The sequence below is a fragment of the Ostrea edulis genome, chromosome 7 (assembly GCF_947568905.1).
Source record: "Ostrea edulis chromosome 7, xbOstEdul1.1, whole genome shotgun sequence".
In the NCBI taxonomy this organism is placed as follows: Eukaryota; Metazoa; Mollusca; class Bivalvia; order Ostreida; family Ostreidae; genus Ostrea; species Ostrea edulis.
The window spans coordinates 86,035,377-86,057,581 of NC_079170.1; the positions used below are offsets into that span (position 1 = coordinate 86,035,377).

General features: G+C 36.5%; 2 protein-coding genes across 3 annotated transcripts in view; both read left to right on the forward strand.

Moving 5' to 3' along the window:
* The window catches only part of LOC125654500 (uncharacterized), a 53,434-nt gene extending 31,970 nt beyond the window's left edge, over positions 1–21,464 (forward strand). The window contains exons 1-4 of one of the 2 annotated variants that reach the window (XM_056142833.1): positions 17,048–17,174; positions 17,281–17,336; positions 18,122–18,247; positions 18,687–21,464. In XM_056142833.1, coding sequence (XP_055998808.1) covers positions 17,104–17,174; positions 17,281–17,336; positions 18,122–18,247; positions 18,687–19,447 — 1,014 coding nt within the window. In that variant the 5' untranslated portion in view covers positions 17,048–17,103 and the 3' untranslated portion in view covers positions 19,448–21,464. Of the gene's footprint in view, positions 1–17,047; positions 17,175–17,280; positions 17,337–18,121; positions 18,248–18,686 lie in introns of those variants that run through there. The other variant, XM_056142834.1, reaches the window with a different exon arrangement.
* The window catches only part of LOC125653998 (serine/threonine-protein phosphatase 6 regulatory ankyrin repeat subunit B-like), a 1,068,599-nt gene that overhangs the window by 827,255 nt on the left and 219,139 nt on the right, over positions 1–22,205 (forward strand). The gene's annotated exons all lie outside the window — the stretch shown is intronic.

Sequence of the window (22,205 nt, forward strand, 5' to 3'; positions counted from 1 at the left end):
CATTGTTATCTTTAAATTTTAATGTATATAGCTTTCTGTTGGACAACCTTGGGTTTTTTAGTTTACACTTACAGTGTAAACCATTTTCGGGTATGCTCTTTCTGCCTATCTAATTAGTTTTTGCATCGAATTTCAAATAAGGATTTTGATAATTTAGAATTTTCTCAAAGCTCCTAAATTTATGCACTAAACTGTAGGTAAAATGTGAGAAAAATAATCCTTCATTATTAACTCGTGTGGGATAGGGGAATTCCACCTCTGGAACAAGATTCGCTGTCTAGGACTCGGCAAAGCCTCGTCCTAGACTGCGAATCTTGTCCCCTCGGTGGAATTTCCCTATCCCACACTCGTACTAATGAAGGATTCTATTATTCTCCTTTAAAACCCATTCATTTCTACGAAAGCCTAGAAGGGTCAAATCAGGATAAAAGAAAAAAAAAATTAAGTCGTAATAACGAGATAATAAGTCGTAATAACGAGATACTAAGTCGTTATAACGAGATAATAAGTCGTAATAACGAGATAATAAGTCGTAATTACGACTTAATTAAGTCGTAATAACGAGATAATAAGTCGTAATAACGAGATATCGTAATTACGACTTTTTACACAATATAAGAAAAGAACTTTCGTCATTCTGCCTCTCGCTTCGCAATCATGGAAGATGTGGCATGGAAGTATCTCGGCCTACCAAATGAAAGCATTCAGAAGATGGAGAAAGAAAAGGTATACTAATGCTTACAAGTTTGCATCTGTGAATATATTGTAACTTCAGTTTACTTATGACCAAATACCAAAACAAGCATAAAATTACACCATACACAAAGGCGGATCCAGCGCCGGCGCGCCACCTGTTTGAAATTATTGGCGTGATTTTGACTGCATAAGAGACCCGGGGGGGGGGACACTTCGTAATTTTATGGGTAGGGACGTGCCGCTGACATTGCAGACCCCCCACCCTTTTCATATATTTTAGATTTGAGAATTGTATACCTTTTCATATAATTTTCAGTTCAAATGGTGACCTTTTCGCATATGACAAACAAGAACTGCCAAAGCTGGATCAAATTAGAAGGCCATTCATATAATTAATTGAGTAAACATTAACCTTATCATATATTTCATCACAGGCGCTTGACGTTTCATATCAATATAATAAGAAGAAAAAAATATCCATGTGTACTAACTTATTGACAAGGTATATCACGCCGCCATCTTGGTTTTCTTATTTACCAGCCACCTAGCTTGCAATTTTCGGCGAAAAGTTCAATTTATCATTATAATTAGACCCCTACCGTCTAGCAGCAACTCGATCAAGGTCTCTTCTCTCGCATCGTCATGTTGAGTTGGAAATAGCGTCCATTTATCGGCTGTAATCAATCGTTAATTATCGTCTACTGCTTCTCAAATTCGTTCAGTTCGTGAACCTATGACGGAAGTTGTCATGATTATACAAATGGGAATTCCCTTACTGAGTTAAATCGGCACCTGGTAAATTCGGCACCAGAGAGAATAATGAATTCGGCCCTCGTTAACTCTGCACATAGTGAATTCGGCACCAGAATAATTATGGTGAATTCGGCACCTCTTTTGGACAATAAAGAAAAACAAATCATTTGTGATGGGGGTTGGAAGGTTGGGGTAATTTTGCTTTGGTTTTTCTGATACTGATATTTCCAGATAGATCAAGGTGCAGATAATTATTTAAAATGATGGGTAAATCAAAGTTTAACCCCTTCTCTACCGTACCGGTCAATTTGACCGGTGGCGCGTAAAAACAGGACAACGTAAAAGGAGTGCCTCTAAATCTTTGAAACTACGGTCATAAGATACATGATCTATATATCATATTTTTGGAAATTTTCTCTATTTTTTGAATATGTAAAAATCAATAACGTAAGTAAAGCCATTAGATTAAAAAAAGCATTTAAAGTGAAGGATAGCTTCGTCTAAATATGACGCAACGCTTTGTCGCAAGGTCATTTTCCCCCTCGATATGAGTTTTTTTACTTTCCTTATGAATTCAATATTTTTTATATTTTTGAAAAGCATATATTCCCTGCTTTTAGAAGATATAAAAATTATTTTTAATGCCTGGCAAAGTTATAAGAAAATAGCAATTTTTTGCACATGCACGTTTTCTTACGATTTTATTTCTCAATCTTTAAACATATCGGCGTTTTACCTATATTTATATATGGAAATAGGGAAAAGTAAATACAGCCTGTAAAAGTAGAGGAAATTTACATTTTGATGGGCCCTTATTCGTGATATAATTCTCGGTAGTTTTTATATTACGATAAAATGAAATTGGGACATGCAACGCGGTTTTCTTTAAAATTAGCGACAAAACGTCGTCGCTAAAAGCGATCGACGCGCATCGCACAATAAAGTGGTGAAAACTATAAAAATTTGTATTGTCCTTTTAGTAAATTCAGTACCTTTTGATACACTAAAGCAATATACACATATGTATGAAATAATCAGCCAGGTATTCTTTACTTAACAGTTACAAAACCTACAACACCTATTGAGAATGTTACATCGGAAAAGTAAAGTTTAAAAAAAGATATATAAAATACTTCAAATTCAGATATACACGTTATATTTGTTCGGAATAGTAATATTTTTTTCCCTGCCAAACAAAGAAAACTAAAAAGAAGTTCGCATATAGCCTATAGGCCTTTACTTTTATTTTTCCGTGTTCGGGATCGCGGGCCCCGCGGGGTTTTCTGAAAGTGTGCACGGGGAACACACGTGTTTCCGTTTCAACGAAAACAACACAGCTTCAATGTGACTGTCACAGCGAAGGCTTGTATTTTACATCTTTAAAACGACCTGATGTCAGAAGAAGATGCCCTGGATCTCCTGTTGCAGGATGACCCAAACGATCGTGCATTCGGTATAAACATGTACATGTAAGTTGATGTAGCCACATAGGCCGACTAGAAAAAAAATTGCAGTTTTGTCATGTTATGAAAAATTCACGATTAATTAACACGATTTGATGCCATTATTTTTCGTTTCATTAAAGAAAATATTTATATTTTATGATTTCTAAACCAAGTGAATAACACCCAATTGTTTATCAAGAACTGACATCATTTAATCTGTCCTGGTCCGGCATTAATCCGTCTGATTAACAGCCCCCTTTTTCCAGAATTTTCTCCTTACCTTACGTGCGAGTGTAAGAAATGGGTGGATTTAGTGTGCAATGAGAAGGGGGATGGGGTGGTTTTAATCAGACTGGTTATTCATGACCGCTGGTGAGAAGGCTATTTTCCAGGATTTTTCCATGTTTATAAAAAATTATCTTTCTATGAAAAGAAAACACAATCTGTTAGGAAAACACATATTACGTCATTGTAATGATAGAATTTATTATCATAATTTGAATTATTTTCTTCATATTGTAACAGAAATATAAACGAAATGTGTGTATGGGCCGAAGTAGGGGAGGGGGGGGGGGGGGGTACGTAACATCAATCAAAGTCTGATTATGACAGGCTAATGAAAAATCATATAGATTTCTCTTTTATCCAGATGCATGTATTTTATATACATTGTACACTTAGTAGCTTATGACCATAAATTACATGTGATCCATATATGCTGGTACTGGTATGCTATGAGCTATGATCTTGTCTAGATTTTCTCTAATTTCGACTAAATCCACACCCCATCAGAATACCATGCAAGGGGATTTAGACACTGTGTACCATGAAGAACCAATTCAATTCTACTTTTATATCTGGGATAATATACTTTCCCTCAGAGTTGCAGTATTTTCGCAGGACCAGAATTTCTTCAGTACCCCCCCTCCCCCGTATATACTAGGCATAATGCTGACACCTACATGATGCATATCTTTTTTTCATTACGCACTCTGCTACACTCACAATGTATAATAAAATATTCCATTCATTTCTAACTCATCCCCTACCAAATGTCACTTCAAATACAGGGCATATGTATCTTTAAATTTGAGCTGCACTTAAGTGCGAAACTGTCCCTTACTACCATAAAACATCAGGGGCGGATCCAGAATTACGGTTACGGGGCGCGCCACTTTATGAGGCAGGGGGTCTGGGGACCGCCTTGAGGTGGGGGCCCAGGGGGCAAAGCCCCCCCCCCCCGGAAGCTCTTGGATTTTACAGATTTTATAGGGCTTGAAATGTCTCCTATTTAAGTCATTTGTACTATTTTTTATCATTTTTAATATGGCGAAATTAGTAAAATGACGCAAATTTTAAAGGTTTTTGGAAAAAATTAAGTTCTCCCAATTAAAAAATTCAATAAATCAAAAGATTTTGTCATTTATTTCATCGGGAGTGGAAGAAATTATTGCTTTTTTTATCGTTTCGTACATTTTTCTAAACAAGATAGGCCAATACCACGATTTACCTTAAATTTGAAAAATTTAGGGGGGGGGGGGACGGCTGCGCCCCCCCCCCCCCTTAAATCCGCCACTGAACATATTTTGCTTTAAAACATAAACCAACAATTCTTAATTGTAATTTCTTTTCATCTTTAAAAAGGGTATTGCCATCACAATATTTAGTGAAAAGTTCTCAGGTATCGTCCGCTAGTGACAGTCTACTGGCAAAGCCAGACATGCATTGGAAGGATGCTGATATGAAGGACACAGGGACACCTGATCCAAGAAGTGTGGCTTTTCATTCGGAGCGACAGCCTGGCATTCAGTTGGTATGACTCTGAGAGGTTGAATTTTGGGTTAAATCTGTATACATTTGGTTAACATTCAAATAAATCCAGATAATACATTCACAAATGGAATCATGGCGTCATGATACACAGATATGCGTGTACCATTTTACTGTTTTTACTGCATTACTAGGTATCACATATGTACATACAAAAAGAGACAAAAAAAAACCCCGGAAAATCATTATTCTTTTTCTAATTATAAGGTATGACAAGTTTTCTAAATGCTGACAAATAAGGTATGGTGGCCAATACTGATTTTATTTGCAATTTCCTTTCAGATATGGGACCCGATTACTCAGAGAACTGCAGATTTTATGAAGCTGTTTTTGACAGAAGATTTGGTTTTCTCCATCTGTGTTGCCACCAACCATTATGCTGAGATGGTCATATCTAGGGGGAAGGATTGTCATTATGCTTCCCAAGGAAGTTCGCAGCCTTTCACTGAAGAGGAATTGTACAGATATTACTAGTTTTAAAGTACCGATATTGTGACAGTGATTTTCAGTTTAAAACGAATAATAAAATGCATAATAAAACGATTATCTTTACCAAAATTAATCTTGCTGTGCGTCTAACACATTTATTAGATGTGTACTACAATTACCTCTGATAAAATGTCATAAGTAATTAAATGTATACTTGTAATTTTCAGAGGGCCTTGACTATAAAAAATATTTACAGAGCCAATTGAGCATTCAAAAGCTCTGATGATACATTAGTATTTAGGGCTAAGTATTAAGAAATTCTTTTTTTTTTCCAGATTTTTGTGCATTATCTTATACATGTCTGCTGTGAAGTTCCGTTCGATGGACAGATATTGGTCAATGCATGCCCCTATCGGAACAACCCAGTACAGTGTATCAAGAATGATGTCTAGAAATAGATTTTAAGAGGTTGAATATAAGAACATTTTTGTTAAATATGATGCAAGTACATTTAAATCTAGTGATTGAAAGTAAGTACTCGTTGAACTTGGAGAGGAAAATCGGGTTGTTGTTTTTTTTATAACATTTGATAAGGTGCTGTTGCTTAGCAACCAAATATATTTGAATGCAAAAAATTAAATTATTTTAGATTGATAATAAAGATCTTTGTTTTAATGTTGCAATATTTATTCTAATTAGTGGAACATAATGGCAAAACGTCATATTATTAGAAAATGATGGATATGTACAATGTATATAAAGTACAAAGTTTCCATTTTATGACCTTTGACCTTAATTCTCATCATCATATTTTTTGTTAAAAACATTTTAAAATGATTAAGATTTATTTAAAGATTATATTTTTAAAATAATGTAACATTTACTAATCATCATTCAATGTAATTATGTTTAAATTGTGTCGAATGTATGCAGAAAGGCAAATTATGGTCAAAATTGCACTATGGGTGTTGTTACTTAGCAACCAAAATATTCGTTTGTCAATAAAATTGATTAATTTGATTGTAATGTGTTTGTAGTATTTTCAAAGGCACATCAGCTCATGCATTTAGAATTTTCTATTTTTGACTCTAATCGAGTGAGAGGGGTCGTAATATATATATTTCAGAGAGAGAAAAATGTGCATTTATATGACCTTTGACCCCATATACCTCTTTGAGGTCATGGGATACCTTGACAAACTTTTTAAGAAATTATTCCCTGTCCAATTCCTAACAAAATTATATGTCATATGCCTATCCCAAATCGTGATACATGCAGATTTAAGTCGATGTAAAAATATTGTCATTTAGTCTTTAAAAACCTCTAAAATGTGCCGGTAGAGAAAGGGTTAAACCATCCAGTGATCAAATTGCTAAAGAAACAAAGTGCCTAGAAAGGAATATTCCGGGTGCTTTTTAGAAATTTGCCCCCCCCCCCCCTTTCATTGATTTAGAAAGGTTTGCTCCCCTCCCTCCCCCCCCCCCCCCCAAAAAATACTTTTAGTGTCCGAATGACCCTTTTTTTTGCTTGTAGCATAATTTTGAAGTATCCCCCCCCCACTTTCTGTGATTTTTTAAAGTTTGCCCCCCCCCCCCCCTTTCAGTGTTCGAATGACCTTTTTTTTTTTATTGGTTGTCACTTAATTCAGAAGTCCACCCCCCTTTTTTTTTTTTTTTTAAATTAGTCCTACGCCTCTAGGCTTCAGTGTTCCTGTACGTACGAGAATCGGTGTTCCAAAAAGTACGAGGATGAAAGATTTATTTATTGATTCACCAAACATGTTGGCATACAATATCATGTTACACAATATACAACCATGTTACAAAATATTGAAAATAATGATTTGACAGTGAATATAATTGTATGCAAAAGAATTTTTACAGAATGATCTATTTATCTATACCAAATTCTATGTACATATTCATTTTTCCTTTACCAAATGTTTTTGCACAATCTGCACAATCTGCACCCGGGAAAAAAAAAATAACCAAAAAAAACAAAAAAAAAACGATACGAAATATTGTAGAATTTGTAATTCATATGCAAATTATTGAGCGTGAAATTTTTGAGTCATACATTCCTGCATAAATCTTGATTTATGTTCAATAAATCCATTTCGCCGCTACATCAGCTTCTGCATTCAAAATACTTGCTGCTAATTATAATATATATCTCTAATTTTGTCGACCAATGAAAAAAGGGCTCTCCCGAAATGATGTCAACTTCCGTCATAAGTTCACGGACTGAACGAATTTGAGAAGCAGTAGACAATAATTAACGATTGATTACAGCCGATAAATGGACGCTATTTCCAACTCAACATGACGATGCGAGAGAAGAGACCTTGATCGAGTTGCTGCTAGACGGTAGGGGTCTAATTATAATGATAAATTGAACTTTTCGCCGAAAATTGCAAGCTAGGTGGCTGGTAAATAAGAAAACCAAGATGGCGGCGTGAGATACCTTGTCAATAAGTTAGTACACAGGAATATTTTTTTTTTCTTATTATATTGATATGAAACGTCAAGCGCCTGTGTATTTCATGCTGATTTCCTATACCTTGTCATATATTCTGTAGTGGAAAAAGGCTACCTATTCCAGCGGCACGTCCCTATCTATCGGTATATAGTAAGTTGCCCCCCCCCCCCCCCCCCCCCCCCCCCCCCCCCCCCCCCGAGGTAATAGACTCATATACTTTAATTGCATTCAACATGCAATGTTTACAATATGTAATTTATTCCAAAAACATAGGGTAAGTGTAAAGGGGCATAAAAACAACCACCAGATCACAAGTATTATATCGCGCCGGGACCGCCCCCCCCCCCCCCCCCCCCCCGTTCTGAAATTCCTGGATCCGCCACTGATACAAGATATGGTCGCTAGGTACATTGACATCTGCTGTCCATCAAGGACTACGTGTGCTTATAAAATACATGTATGTTAGTGGTGAATAAGACTGGGAGTTTTTTTTTTATTTGGGACGGTCATAGTTTCTACAGAGTTATGAGAAATCTTTTAATTTTTGTAGACGCACAAAATAATTACGTCGACAACTGTGAAATTTTCTATTTCTATTTCTCTATTTTCCAATTGTGTCCCTTGGATGAACTCAGCATATCTCTTTTAAGGAAGTGATTGCGTGGGTATTGAAAAATTAATGGCCCATTGAATTTTTTTCATTTTTACATGTTGTCTGTAACGTATTATGAACGTAGAGAGAGAGAGAGAGAGACAACAATTGATTGTTTTATAATGTCAAATAAAAAAACAAACGCAGGGATTACCATCGCCACTTTCAAAAGGTAACTTGGTAAACGTTAATTGTGACGTCATGGTATTAATTGTGATGTCATAATTTTCCTGTACTAAACCACGTGATACCACGCAATCACTTCCTTAATCCTCCGACCACCTGATCGAGGATCTTAGATAACCTAGTACATTTGTATTAAAACTGAATTTAAAACTTCTTAGGTAATAAATAAAGAAAACATTTACTACTTAATCTGAGATTGTAAAAATTTTAATTTCTCTCTCTCTCTCTCTCTCTCTCTCTCTCTCTCTCTCTCTCTCTCTCTCTCTCAGAAAACGTTGGTCGTGTATGATTGGAGGGATAGTCATTGTTTTGGATTTTTTACAACCTTTTTCATTTACTTTATCAGATTGACAAGGAGTCGATTATATCAATGACAGATGAAGAACTTTCTTCATACATCCCTAAACACGGTGACAGACTGAGGTTAAAACGCTTTCTTACAAGTAGTAAAAAGGAAGAGAAACAAAGCAAGAAAAGAGAGAATCTCCTTTCAATTCTTAGGAAGAAAATTGAAGATAAAAGGGAAAACCTAAAACAGATTCGTCGGGAGAAGAAGAATCTGAAGAAATGAGGCCTAGACAGCTGGGAAATAGGAACGCACAAAAAAAGACGAGAAAGATTGAATTGGGATGGTTCCACCTCGGAGTACAAGTTAGACTACGAAAGGGGGGAGGGACAAGAAAGATAAGCATTAAAAAGGATGCAACAAAGAAGGATTTGATAAAGGAAGGCATCAAATTATTTTTTCCACATGGCGATTCCCCTAAAGGACCCATTACAGACTTCGTATGTGATATAAAAGATTTCAGCAGCAGAAGTGTTCGTCAAGACAAGACAGTCAAAGAAATGTATGATACCTTAGAACTTACAGATGAAGTTGTGCCACCGACACCCCTAATAGAACATAAAATAACTTTGCATAGAGGTCAGATCCTTAAAGAGATGATCAGAGAGTTTAAGAATATTGACCCTTTCAGTGACATTGTTACCATGACTGTGTTATTGCCCAACGGAGTACCGGAAACAGCAGAAGATGGAGGAGGGGTCACGAGGGACATCCTTTGCGAATTCTGGAACTCTTTTTTTCAAGAGTGTACCTTAGGAAGCTCATTCAAAGTTCCTTGTTTAAGACATGATTTTGGGGAGATTGAGTGGCAGTCCATAGGGAAGATCATTGTTTTCGGATGGAAAAATGTTGGATATTTCCCTATCCAGCTGTCAATTGCATTTTTGGAACAATGTCTATTCAGCACCGTAAAAAGCAATCTATTACAAGAGTTCTTGAAGTTTATTCCTGAAAGCGATGCTGTGTGCCTTAAATCCGCTTTGGATGACATAGAGTCTGTTGATATGGACGAGTTTCTAGAAATTCTGGATCAGCATGAAATAAAAAGAATCCCTAGACAAGACAATATTAGAAGAATTCTGGAAGAAATAGCCCACAAAGAACTGGTCCAGTCGTCGATGTTTGTTATCGACTGTATCGGCCCTTTCCTGAGGAAGCTCAGCATATCTGAGGAAGAGCTGAAGGCAATGTACGACAGCTTGTCCCCCACAACCAGAAAAGTTTTAGCTCTATTGAAGTTTCCAGAGGTTATGTATCCGGAGGAGATCGTTGTGTCGAATCATCTACGGCGATTTGTTCGGGAACTAGACATATTCACCCTGAAAAAATTCCTGCGATATTGCACGGGTTCAGACTTGTTGCTTCAAGACCACATTGACGTCGCATTTGTAAACGTTACAGGATTAGCACGGCGCCCGGTTGCCCATACTTGTTCATGTTTACTGGAAATTCCCAAAACCTACGAGAATTTCCCTGGGTTTAGAACGGAATTTTTGGCGGTCTTGAATGCAAATGTTTGGGTTATGGACATTATTTAACCTCTTTTACACAGAATGAGAATACGCGTGTATATAGCTACATGTAGGTTCACCACAGATTGTTGTCTATAAGCTCAAGAAAGCTTTATTTTTGAGTCTGAAATATTGGTATATAGCTTTGGTACTTGATGATACAGGGTTAACATGCACTTTGAATGTATCATTTTATATACAGATGTTTAGCTTTGCTCCAATGATTTTTGTTTTTAAACTAAGCCTTTATTTTGAGTTTGAAATACTGGTATATGGCTTCTATACTTGTTGATACAGGTTTAACATGCACTTCGAATGAATCATTTTATATATAGATGTTTAGCTTTTTGTTCAAGAACTAAGACAAGAAATGTTTTGTTATTTTAAGAACAGAAACTCCTATAATGTTGCTTCATCAACTTCTTCAATTCTGTTTATCAATAAAGATTTTTTCATACTTTGTTGTACAATATTTCGTTCTATTTACTCTAATTTTTCACAAAGCAGTTCTTTGATTTCCTTTCGAACAAAATCAGAAAACCATTGGCCACATCGCTTAAGCAGTTCCTGTCATTAAACAAACTTGGCAAAGCTATCTTTACAACAGCAATTTGATTCAGAAAAATTATTCTAAGAAGGATTTTAAAATGTCGTCAATGCATTTCAACTATTTTGCCTCTATCTCTTCGAATAAAAGAATGTGAACCTTTCTCTGAACAAACTTAAATCGAATGCTTGTACTAGCTATGTGCCAATTTTGGCTGAAGTTTACCGAATGGTTCTGCAGAAGAGTTTTAAAAGTTGTCAATGTATTTTGACTATTTCCTTATCATTTCTACTTGGAAAAAGAGCGCGGCCCTTCATCTGTACAAATGTGTATGGATCCCCTGCCGGTAAAGGACACTTTGTGCCAAATTTGGTTAAAATTGACCCAATGGTTTTAGAGATTTCAGAAGAAAATGAAATTGTGAATTGTTAACAACGACAACGGGCTGAGGTAAAAAAAAAAAAAAAAAAAAAAAAAAAAAAACACTCTTGAGCACTGGGCTCAGGTAAGCTAAAATTCTTCCTTTTCGGATAAAGGCATTGTGGCAGTGAATGTATCAAGGAGAAAAATGAAACCTTGAATTTGATATAATATATTTAGAGGAAATCTAGCAAGTGCTTTAGACATGATTATATATTAATGGGCAACAATTTATAATGGTTCTCTTTGCATGTAGACTTTTAGGCCACCTGATTGAACTCAGTTGACCTATTGAAATTGGTAGTCGTCGTACGTCGTCCGTTAAATATTGAACGTTTTTAACTTCTTCTTGATAAGTACTATTCCAATTCTTTTCAAATTTGACATGAAGCATCTTTGGAAACAAAGGGCACATAAATAGTATACTGTAAATTCCTAATAAAACGCGAGTTATTTATTATCGCGTACATTCGCGAGGAGCATCGATTGCGAAATTAAAGTTTTCGCTTTTTTTTTTTTCATGATACTAAAATACATGTAAACACTATTCATTAAAACAACATTCTCGAATTTGAGTTCTCGCGATTTGATGTGTTAGAGTCAACTCGCGATATAAAATACACGTCAAAAAAATGACAAATTTTCAAAATCTACAATTGCACGTCTAATAAAAACTAATTGCATAGTAATGTAGAGCAGGAAGTCCTTTACAAAAATTGCATAGTAATATAGAGCAGGATTTAATAAGGCCTCTACCAAAATTGTAAATTGGGTAAATCCCGGGGAGGGTTTAAAATGTGAAACATTTGAAGAACATCTTCTTTAATGCTATTGAAATTAATTTTAAACTAAACTGATATTTGGAATGATCAGGGAGCCTTTTATAATGATAATTTCATGATACTAGAGGTAGGGGTTTTGGTATTACATGTAGGATGAGACCAAAATGGCCAGTGATGAAATGTGTTTACAATTGAACTTTTTTTCTTCTTCTTGATCACTATTGTTCCAATTATTTTTTTTCAAATTTGGTATGAAGCATCCTTGGGGACAGGGAGGGGGGGCATGAATTGTAAAGTTTGGAACTCTTGTACCCCTGAGGTCCTAGGGCTGGGGGCAAAAACTGCCAAATTTTCAAAGATCTTCGTCTATACATCCGCACATTTAGTATAATGAAGCCCTCTGATCCAGTTGTAAAATTAATGACCCAAGGGTCGGGAGTTCAGGTCCTAGAGCGGGGCCAATATGACCATACAGTGAACATGTATTAAATCTTAGGGTATCTTCTCTTCTTTCAAATATTTTTTGAGTTCTAAAGAAAATAAATGCATGTCCATGAAGCTCCTACTAAAATTGTAAAAATCAATGGTCCCTAGGAAAGCAGTTTAGGCTCAAGGGTGGGGCCAATATGACAATATGGTGAACATGTATTATATCTTAAGAAATATTTTTCTCTACTTCCATGTGTTGAAGAAAACTAAAAGCACAATTATGATGTCCATGAAGTCCTTTACTCGAATTGTGAAATTCATGGGTTCAGGCCCTAGGTTGGGGCCAATATGACCATATAGTAAATCTTACGACAAGTAAAGGGTACCGAGGACCTACATGTATTATAATCCGGATCCCTACGTGAACAGTTGCTATATACAGATATTATGGTACACTGAATCTAAAGCAATAAATGGAAAACAACAGTGATGACTAATAGATGAAACAAAATAATGCAGACTCTCTAAACTTGTTTTAAATTTCATTTGACAGACAAAATCATTCACAACTGCGAAAGAATCGCCTCTCTGAGACTCAAGTATAACTCCCTTGCGCAATCTGCGTCTTCTGGCATAGCATCACCTGCTTCCTCCATGATATCATAACATAGTTCTTTAACAGTCTCATCACACGGGTGTTCTGGTTTCGGGGTTGTCTCTTCTTCGCACAGAAGAAGTTCGTGTGAATCAACAGGGCAAAGCTGGTTTTCATAACCGTACAATTCAGGTAAGGTGTACATCATGAGAGGACGGTTTCCTTCGCGAAGGATATTTGAGCTCGATGAAAGGGTGTGCGTGTTCCACATGGTCGTCAACATATCCAAATCTCTCTATTAAAAGAACCACATGAGATTAAAAATTGCGTGAAATTCCAATTTGCAAGCGTTACATTCTGTCATTTTCAATAAACACAAAATGACCCTAATTTCAAGCGAATCTCTACAGGCTTTCTTTGATATTTAGTAATGAACAAATGCTACTGCAACAGACATATGCAAGAAAACATCTCGTGTGTGTGTGTGTGTGTGTGTGTGTGTGTGTGTGTGTGTGTGTGTGTGTGTGTGTGTGTGTGTGTGTGTGTGTGTGTGTGTGTGTGTACGTGTACGTGCGTGCGTGCGTGCGAATATACAGAATAAGGTTCATTTTAAACTAGTACCTGAATTAGCTTGATGAAACAAAATTGCACTAGGCTTTTATCCAAGAAACTGCCACAAAATGAAGTATCATTAATATCAGTGGAGAGTCCTTGGAAAAGATCCATCCAAAATTGTCCGACTTTTTTCCTAAGGCATCCCCAGAACCACTCAATTCTTTGATTATGTGTGCTCTTTCCATAAAGGAAGCTCTTTGATCCCGACAGCTCATCTTGGTGGTTTCGTCTCAGAAATATCTGCATTTGTTCAATATGGGTATTCTCCGTTCCCATGTCAGATCGAATACGCATAGGACAACCCGATTTACGTTTAACAGCCTGAATGTAATAATATGCGATTACTTTGGGGTCACTGTTTGATGTGCTTGCTTCAAGCCATACAATATTCCTTGAAAATCCGTCAATGCATCCGTTGATGGCTATTCCATAAGGCTTTAATTTGTCATAGGAATCAATGTGCCAGACAAAGTTTGGTCCCTTGCTTTTATACTGACGTCTCTTTAAACGATGTCTCTTTCGTGCTGCTAAGCCCTCTGGATCAAGAATCTTCATTATTTCATAAACAGTGTCTCTCGGAACACGAAGATTGTTTTGAATGCATTTTAAGTGCATCCAACGATAGCCATACAATCGACCAGATGTTTGATGCTCTTTACTTATAAACATCGCGACATCTAGTAGATCACTGTAATCCTTTCTTCTTCGTAACTTCAATCGTCGAAGAGTGCGTTTCAAAGTTGACATACTGATGATAGTACGATGCGCTAACGCCAGAAATGCAAGTATTTCTGCATTGGATAAACCAAGTTCAAAGTACAATCTAACATGCTCCTCCATCCTCATAAGCGAATACTGTGATGTCAAAATGTTTCCTATTATATAGCAAAATAAACTCGTAATTACGACTTATTATCTCGTTATTACGACTTATTTTCTCGTAATAACGACTTAATAAAATTATCTCGTAATAACGACTTATTATCTCGTTATAACGACTTATTATCTCGTAATAACGACTTATTATCTCGTTATTACGACTTATTATCTCGTAATAACGACTTGATTATGTCGTAATTACGACTTATTACCTCGTTATAACGACTTATTATCTCGTTATTACGACTTATTATCTCGTAATAACGACTTAATTATGTCGTAATTACGACTTATTATCTCGTTATAACGACTTATTATCTCGTTATTACGACTTACTATCTCGTTATTACGACTTATTATCTCGGAATAACGACTTAATTATGTCGTAATTACGACTTAATTATGTCGTAATTACGACTTATTATCTCGTTATTACGACTTAATTAAGTCGTAATTACGACTTAAATTTTTTTTTTTATATATTCTAATTTGACCCTTCTAGGCTTTCGTACATTTCTGATATAAGATCAGTAATAAAAACAACATACCACACTAAATGACACGCAGCAGCAACGTACTATAATTACATAACATGTAGATACAAGTTTGTATTAGTATAAAATTTAAACTTGTTGTCAGCTCTACGTGTCGTCCTAAACTGATTTTACATCGTTACTCGCAATCTCTCACCAGAGGGCGTATTACGCTGCGCTACAACACCTCTGTCAACGTCTAAATGTCAAGATTCTTGGCAAAACTTACCTATACATATAGCATGATGGATAATAATTTTATAAGTTTAAGTTTTATGCTTGAAATCTTATAGTAGGTTCACAAAAACAACGAATTCCATGATTATACTAGTATTATTGAATGAATGAATATTTATATAAACCTTCTAATTCGCTCAGGTGTCTCATATTTACCATCATCTGATTTTAAAAAATTCAGAGAAGTGTTTGATTTGCTCAGATATTATCATTACAGTTCGATATGCTAAGTTAGTTTTTGTACATTTTGATATAACTTTTTAGACGTTGACAGAGGTATTAGTGGAGCGTAGCGGGAACGATAACTCTAGGTAGAGATTGCGTTACTCGATTGAAACCGGTTCTATTGAACCGCATGACTGAACATACCTATACAGGTATTCGAATTGAAAACTTGAAATATCCGGAGTAATCCATTCATTATCATTACCAAATAGAAATTCATTTCTGTCTACCGGGTATTTCGCTCCTGAAACGAAAGAAACAACATTTCAACAACTTTCCAGCAGTATAAACACGAGCCTTCAGCTCCATATAGTTTTAAACTTATAGTCATTTCAATAGAGCCAGTCGTTGACCAATGTTGTAAAAATGGTTAAGAAACGGGTTGAGAATATTGAAGAAATTAGAGGTTATATAAAAGTTTGCACAAAACTCGGTCATTCGTTAATGCAGATTTCTACTGAATTGAGGGAGGTTTATGGGTCTGATAAGGTATCTTATGAGACAATCCGTCAAAAATGCAGCAAAATCTGGCCGACCTGTGACTGTAACAGGCAAGGCAAATGTCTCAAAAATCAGGGAAATTATTGAAAGTGATGGCAGATACACGATTCGTGATATTGCCAAAGCTGTTGGCATATCGCTATCGCGGGTGCATTTCATTTTGAAGCGTATTTTGAAAGTACGAAAGATTTCTGCCAGATGGATACCGTATATATTGATAGATGACCAAAAACGGGTACGAGTACAAATCGCTAAGCAATTGCTCACAATGTTTCCCAAATTCAATCAAAGACAGTTTGCAAACATTGTTACTGGTGACGAAACATGGGTTCACTATTTCGAACCAGTAAGAAAAATTGGAAACAAAATATGTCTAACTAAACACGGTAGTAGGCCTGTAGTTGCCAAAAGACCCATAAGCACAATGGAGGTTTTTTATTGCATATTCTTCTCATGTGATGGTATAGCTGTACAAATTCCGGTGTCGAACGGAAAAAGTGTTACAGGTCGGTATTACCGAGATGTTATACTAAAAAAAACTCCAGAAATATTATCATAAACGACGCCCTGTGTCAGGATTTAGGCATGTTCGTCTACTTCATGATAATGCTCCATCACATACAATGTACATGTATATTTACATCTGAGCTTGTGAAGCAATTTTTGAAGTCGGAGAAGGTTACCGTCTTGCCACATCCACCATACTCTCCAGACCTAGCCCCATGCGACTTTTTCCAAAACTTAAAAAAATAATCTAGAATAAAGCACTAAATGCTCCCCCCCCCCTCTCTCTCTCTCTCTCTCTGTGTGTGTGTGTGTGTGTGTGTGTGTGTGTGTGTGTGTGTGTGTGTGTCGCATGAACATTGGACCATAGAGATAAATTGGCAAATTTTCCGGATATCATTATTCATTAGGGAAGTATTTCCACACATCATATTGATAGTTAAGGAAACACTTTATTTTTCCCTCGATATTTTTTATTCGTAAGCGTATGCAGTTTCACAAATTCGGAAAATGACATTTCTAATATTCGTTGTCCATCTCTTCGTCACTCCAACATGCTTAGCTCAGTGTGAAGGACACGGGTAAGATATCCATGATGTTCATGCTTCCTTTTTAAATATGAAATGATATTGATAAAAGTTGAAAGTTTGAACATTAAGTTGAAAAGCACTCGTATGTACATGTTAGGTACAGAAAATGCTGCTCAGGATATAAGTGGGACGAGAAGACGGTGGGTTGTGTCAGTAAGTATATATCCATGTTAACACGACTAGAGCTAGCATTCATGTTTTAAATTCATTTCCGTATAAAAAATACGTGATGCAAACAAATAAAATGGATGCAAGTGTATGTATATACATGTATACCGGTATGAAAGGTGAAGATATCGAACAGTAATCAATCTCATAACTCCTGCAAGCAATACAAAACAGAGTTGGGCAAACACGAACCCCTGGATATACCAAGGGTGGGATCGGGTGCCTAGAAGGAGTAAGCATCCCCTGTCGACCGGCAACACCCCCCGCGAGCCCTGTATCTTGATCAGGTAAACGGAGTAATCCGTAGTCAAAATCAGTGGATATATATATATATATATATATATATATATATATATATATATATATATATATTGTTTAGTTTGGTTGTAATAAGCGGAAATACAATGTATATAAGATTCCTTAAAGAAAATAAAGAACTTATCAATTTTTTATGATTTTCAAAAGTTTATATGACCTCATGTATTTTTTAAAATGATTTTTTTTTTTCGTATTTACATTCTACTTTCATCACTATCAGAAAAAGGTATACAGGGGACTCTCTATAACTCGAAGTTCAAAGGGAACTTTTGTTTTCGATCTTGAAGTACTCACATTTAAATAATTTAGGGTTGATGTATATACTTTTATTTTGATGTAGAGTGCGGGCCTGGCTATTTTGGGTAGATGTATTTATATACTTTTATTTTGATGTAGAGTGTGAGCCTGGCTATTTTGGGTAGATGTATTTATATACTTTTATTTTGATGTAGAGTGCAGGCCTGGCTATTTTGGAGTGAACTGTGGTCAGTCATGCGCTTACCCTAGTTACGGAGATGGTTGTCAACAAGAATGCAGATGTACACAGCAAGAGTGTGATGTGTCCTGGGGATGTCCGAGTATGTTTGTCTTTCGGAATACCTTCATGATGATAACTGATTATTACTAATTATAAGTGACTACATTCAGAGACATTTTTGGGCATCTTTACACGTGTACAACTTTGTACAACAAAGTCTTCAAAACACAAAATACAGTGTATTGCAAAATCTGAAAATTTATTCCAAATTTCATTGATACCATTCATTTCTTTTCGCTACCTTATATATGCATGTTAGACAAGTATTGACTGAATAAAGCAACCCATACAGCCGTATATCGTTCGTATATCGCCCATCAAAGAAATAACCTAGAAGTTTAAAGGTCAATACATTTATTGGAAAATAAGATACATTGAATCAGTATATGTTTATCATAGATAAAACAAACCCTCTCTCTCTTTCTCTCTTTCTCGATAGATAGACATTTAAAACACATTTACAAAAAATCCATTTGTAGAGAAAACGACGACCACCAAGATCTATACAACCAAACAGTCTGTAGTCAGCACCTCGAACGAAAACGAAAAGTATTACGTCACCACTACCAGAACTAAATATAGCACCACCAGCGCCACCACAGAGACAAAGGTCGATAATCAGACTTCAGGGCCGGGACTAACACAGCAACTCTCTCCTTTAGACGCCTTCTTTACCACACAGAACCTTTTGATAATGGCTATTTTCGGAGTAGGATTAATTTTCTTAACTCTTCTTTTTGGGTGTGCTTGTAGAATTATTTACAAAAAAATAGTTTCAAAGCGAAAATTGAATTGTGATAAAAAGAAAAATCGCCCGGATATGGTGGAAGACGAAATCCATTATGAAGAAATACCAAATATTTTAGTCGTATCTAACCAGGGGATTAGTTATTCTCCTCTTCTCCAAAATTCAACGGACAGGCGAGATGTAACTCTAGAAGGATTAAATGCTTCCGAAGAGAAAGAATGGGAAAACCTAGAGGAGATCGAAGACCAAGGATATGAAAATAATGCGATCACTAAATCTACGAAACATTTCCCTGTCAATGATCCGGCGGATCGAGAGTTACCTGGTACACATCATGAATTAACGGATTCGGAGGGATATCAGCTACCACACTCCTCCTCCACTGGGATGTCAGGCGGACCTACTGGCGCGGGTTGTCGTATGGTAAAAGAGACATCTGGCGATGACAGAAGTAACTATTTGACGGTGCTTCCTAATTCAGCCCAACATTAGACTGAATCACTGTAGTTTACGAAACCTGTTATCCTGCCTATCACGTCAAAGAGACCATTGCTTATTGGTGGTATGAAAAGCATTCAACGCCATGCTAGTAGAACAAGTCTTGATTGTGTTCCAGTCACAGACAATTGTATCACTTGGATTCGAATTTTAAAGAGTAATGCCTGGTTCCCACTGCCGTGCGATCTGTTACGAATGCCACGATTGACCATTCGTGGCTGATCGCGGAAGTTTTCTGGAATTTCCGGGGCGCGTTCAAGATCGTAGCGGTTACGTAGGGCTCGGTATTGCTACGATCTTGAACGATGTGCTAGGCTACTAGCTCTATGTAGGGATAACAAGCGTTAATACATAAAATGCGTTCAATAGACCTACATGTAGATATCTAGCCTAGCAACTAGGATAGCCGCTACGATCTTGAATACAGCCCAGGTTTTGATACGAGGTGATGCGAGTTGATATACGTTCTTGTATGCATTGCTGCGATTTGATATGGAAATCTATCGTGACGATAGATAAATTTCAGGTGACACGATCTGAACATTGTTCTGATAAGATTGCTCCGATCAAGTTCACGATTGGACCTCGATCACATACAATCATCACGATCCGGGTTCCCGATTCGGGACGATCATGTACATACAGATAAGTCCGTATACTTGTTACGTTACGATGCCTTAATCACGATCCGATGCGCTATGTTGCGATAAGATACGATTGATATCGCGATATCTTTCACGATTAGATCGAAGATGGTCACTGTTTGAGCTACAGTTGGACCCCGACATGTATATATACAGCCAGACTGACCATTGACTTCATTTTTTTAACATCTAGAAAGTGAACAATACAACACACTACCACAGAAAATGGCGGAAGTGAAGGTTAATGACCACGTGACATTGGCAGCACTACTGTATTATAACTATCGCGACAGATCGTGTTTACAAGTGTGGTGTTTATCTCGTAAAAGATTCACCGGAATCATCACGATATGGGAGCACGACTAGATGCGATAAACTGCGCTTTGTTACGATGCAATACGATCTGAGGCGATTAAAAGGACTGAAAATTAATCGTGTTAATTGTAGACATTTTTTTCTATAATCAACACAATTGTTACGACTCACGTCAAGATTAAGTAAGATTTGATACAATTCCAAAATTAAGACCACGATTTCAATCATGCCGCGAATCGTGATTGTGGGAACAGCATAAATGTATAGATTTCTAAATTTAGGGTACCCAAGCATGCCAAGAATTCCCGTCCGGTCTGAATTCATTGGCGTCAATAGGACCATATTACATGCTGATTAATAATAGTCGTCGCTTATCTCTTAATTGCAGTCACTGATTTATAACGGTTTTTCTATACCGGAGATATTTTGCTAGGAATTTCTTGGGTTGCATGTTCGCCGATAAAAAACAATCAACCAAAGTGGTAAAAAAAAATCTACTGTGTATTCTAATATTATCACACATAATCAATCTACATTACTACATGTACAAATGTTCATCGCGAAATTCTGTATACTTCCCAAGATATACAGAAATTAATTCCGAAAAATGTCTATTATTTTTTGGTCGACTTCTAGCTGGGCTCTGGTATTATACGACTAAACAAAATGGCTGTGCATTACAACATATATACCATATTAAAGTTGAATTTTTTTTTTATCCCGATTCATAAACTGAAGTCCGCACTAGCTCCAAGTGACTGCAAATTGTAAAACCGTCTTCACTCTCACTTATCACAGCCATTTGAACGGTGTCAAGATACCTTTGCGCTTAATAGTAAATTCGAATCCAAGCGATATAATTGCGTGGTTGAAATGAACAACTCATATTTTATGTGCGTTCATGCATCTTAGCTAGTCAAGGGTTTTCGGTCCACTCCGCTCCCCATTAATGGGAGCGGAGTGCATGGACCTAAAACCCTTGGCTAGCGAAGATGGCGTTCATGAAGTCAAACGAGTGTATAATTACTTCAATAAAAAACAGAAAACAGGTACTCATTATTGTTATTCAATTATTGCCTTCGTAGGAAGGTAACAATATAAAAATATTACATGTTTTGTAGGGTAACATGTGAAACTGTCACCCCCCCCCCCCACCCCGGCGAAAAACCATTGGTTACCGAGGGTTTTCGTGGGAATGACCATTTCACATGTTACCCTACAAAACATATAATATTTTTATATGGTGAATGGCACGTTGAAGATACATTACTTCAAACTACATTACAATTACAACTTATTTTATACAATCGAAAATCCCGTGGGGATCCGGGTTAGAATAGGTCCTCAGTACCCCTTGCTTGTCGTAGAAGGCGACTAAAATTAAATGGGGCGGTCCTTCGGATAAGACCGTAAACACCAAGACCCCGTGTCACAGCAGGTGTGGCACGATAAAGATCCCTCCATGCGCAAAGGCCGTAAGCGCCGAGCATAGGCCTAAATTTTGCAACCCTTCACCGGCAATGGTGACGTCTCCATATGAGTGAAATATTCTCGAGAGGGACGTTAAACAATCTTCTATCAATATACAATCCAAATATATTAGAGATGCTGCGTTGTTCTCAGGTATTCTCAAACAAACTACAGGTACTGACATTATAAACTACAGGTACTGACATTATAAACTACAGGTACTGACATTATGCTATTTGATTTGATTTGATTGTTCTCACCGTACTAAAATAAATTCGAGTGCGCTCTCATTTAGCAAAAAAAAAAATATATCAAAAACGTGT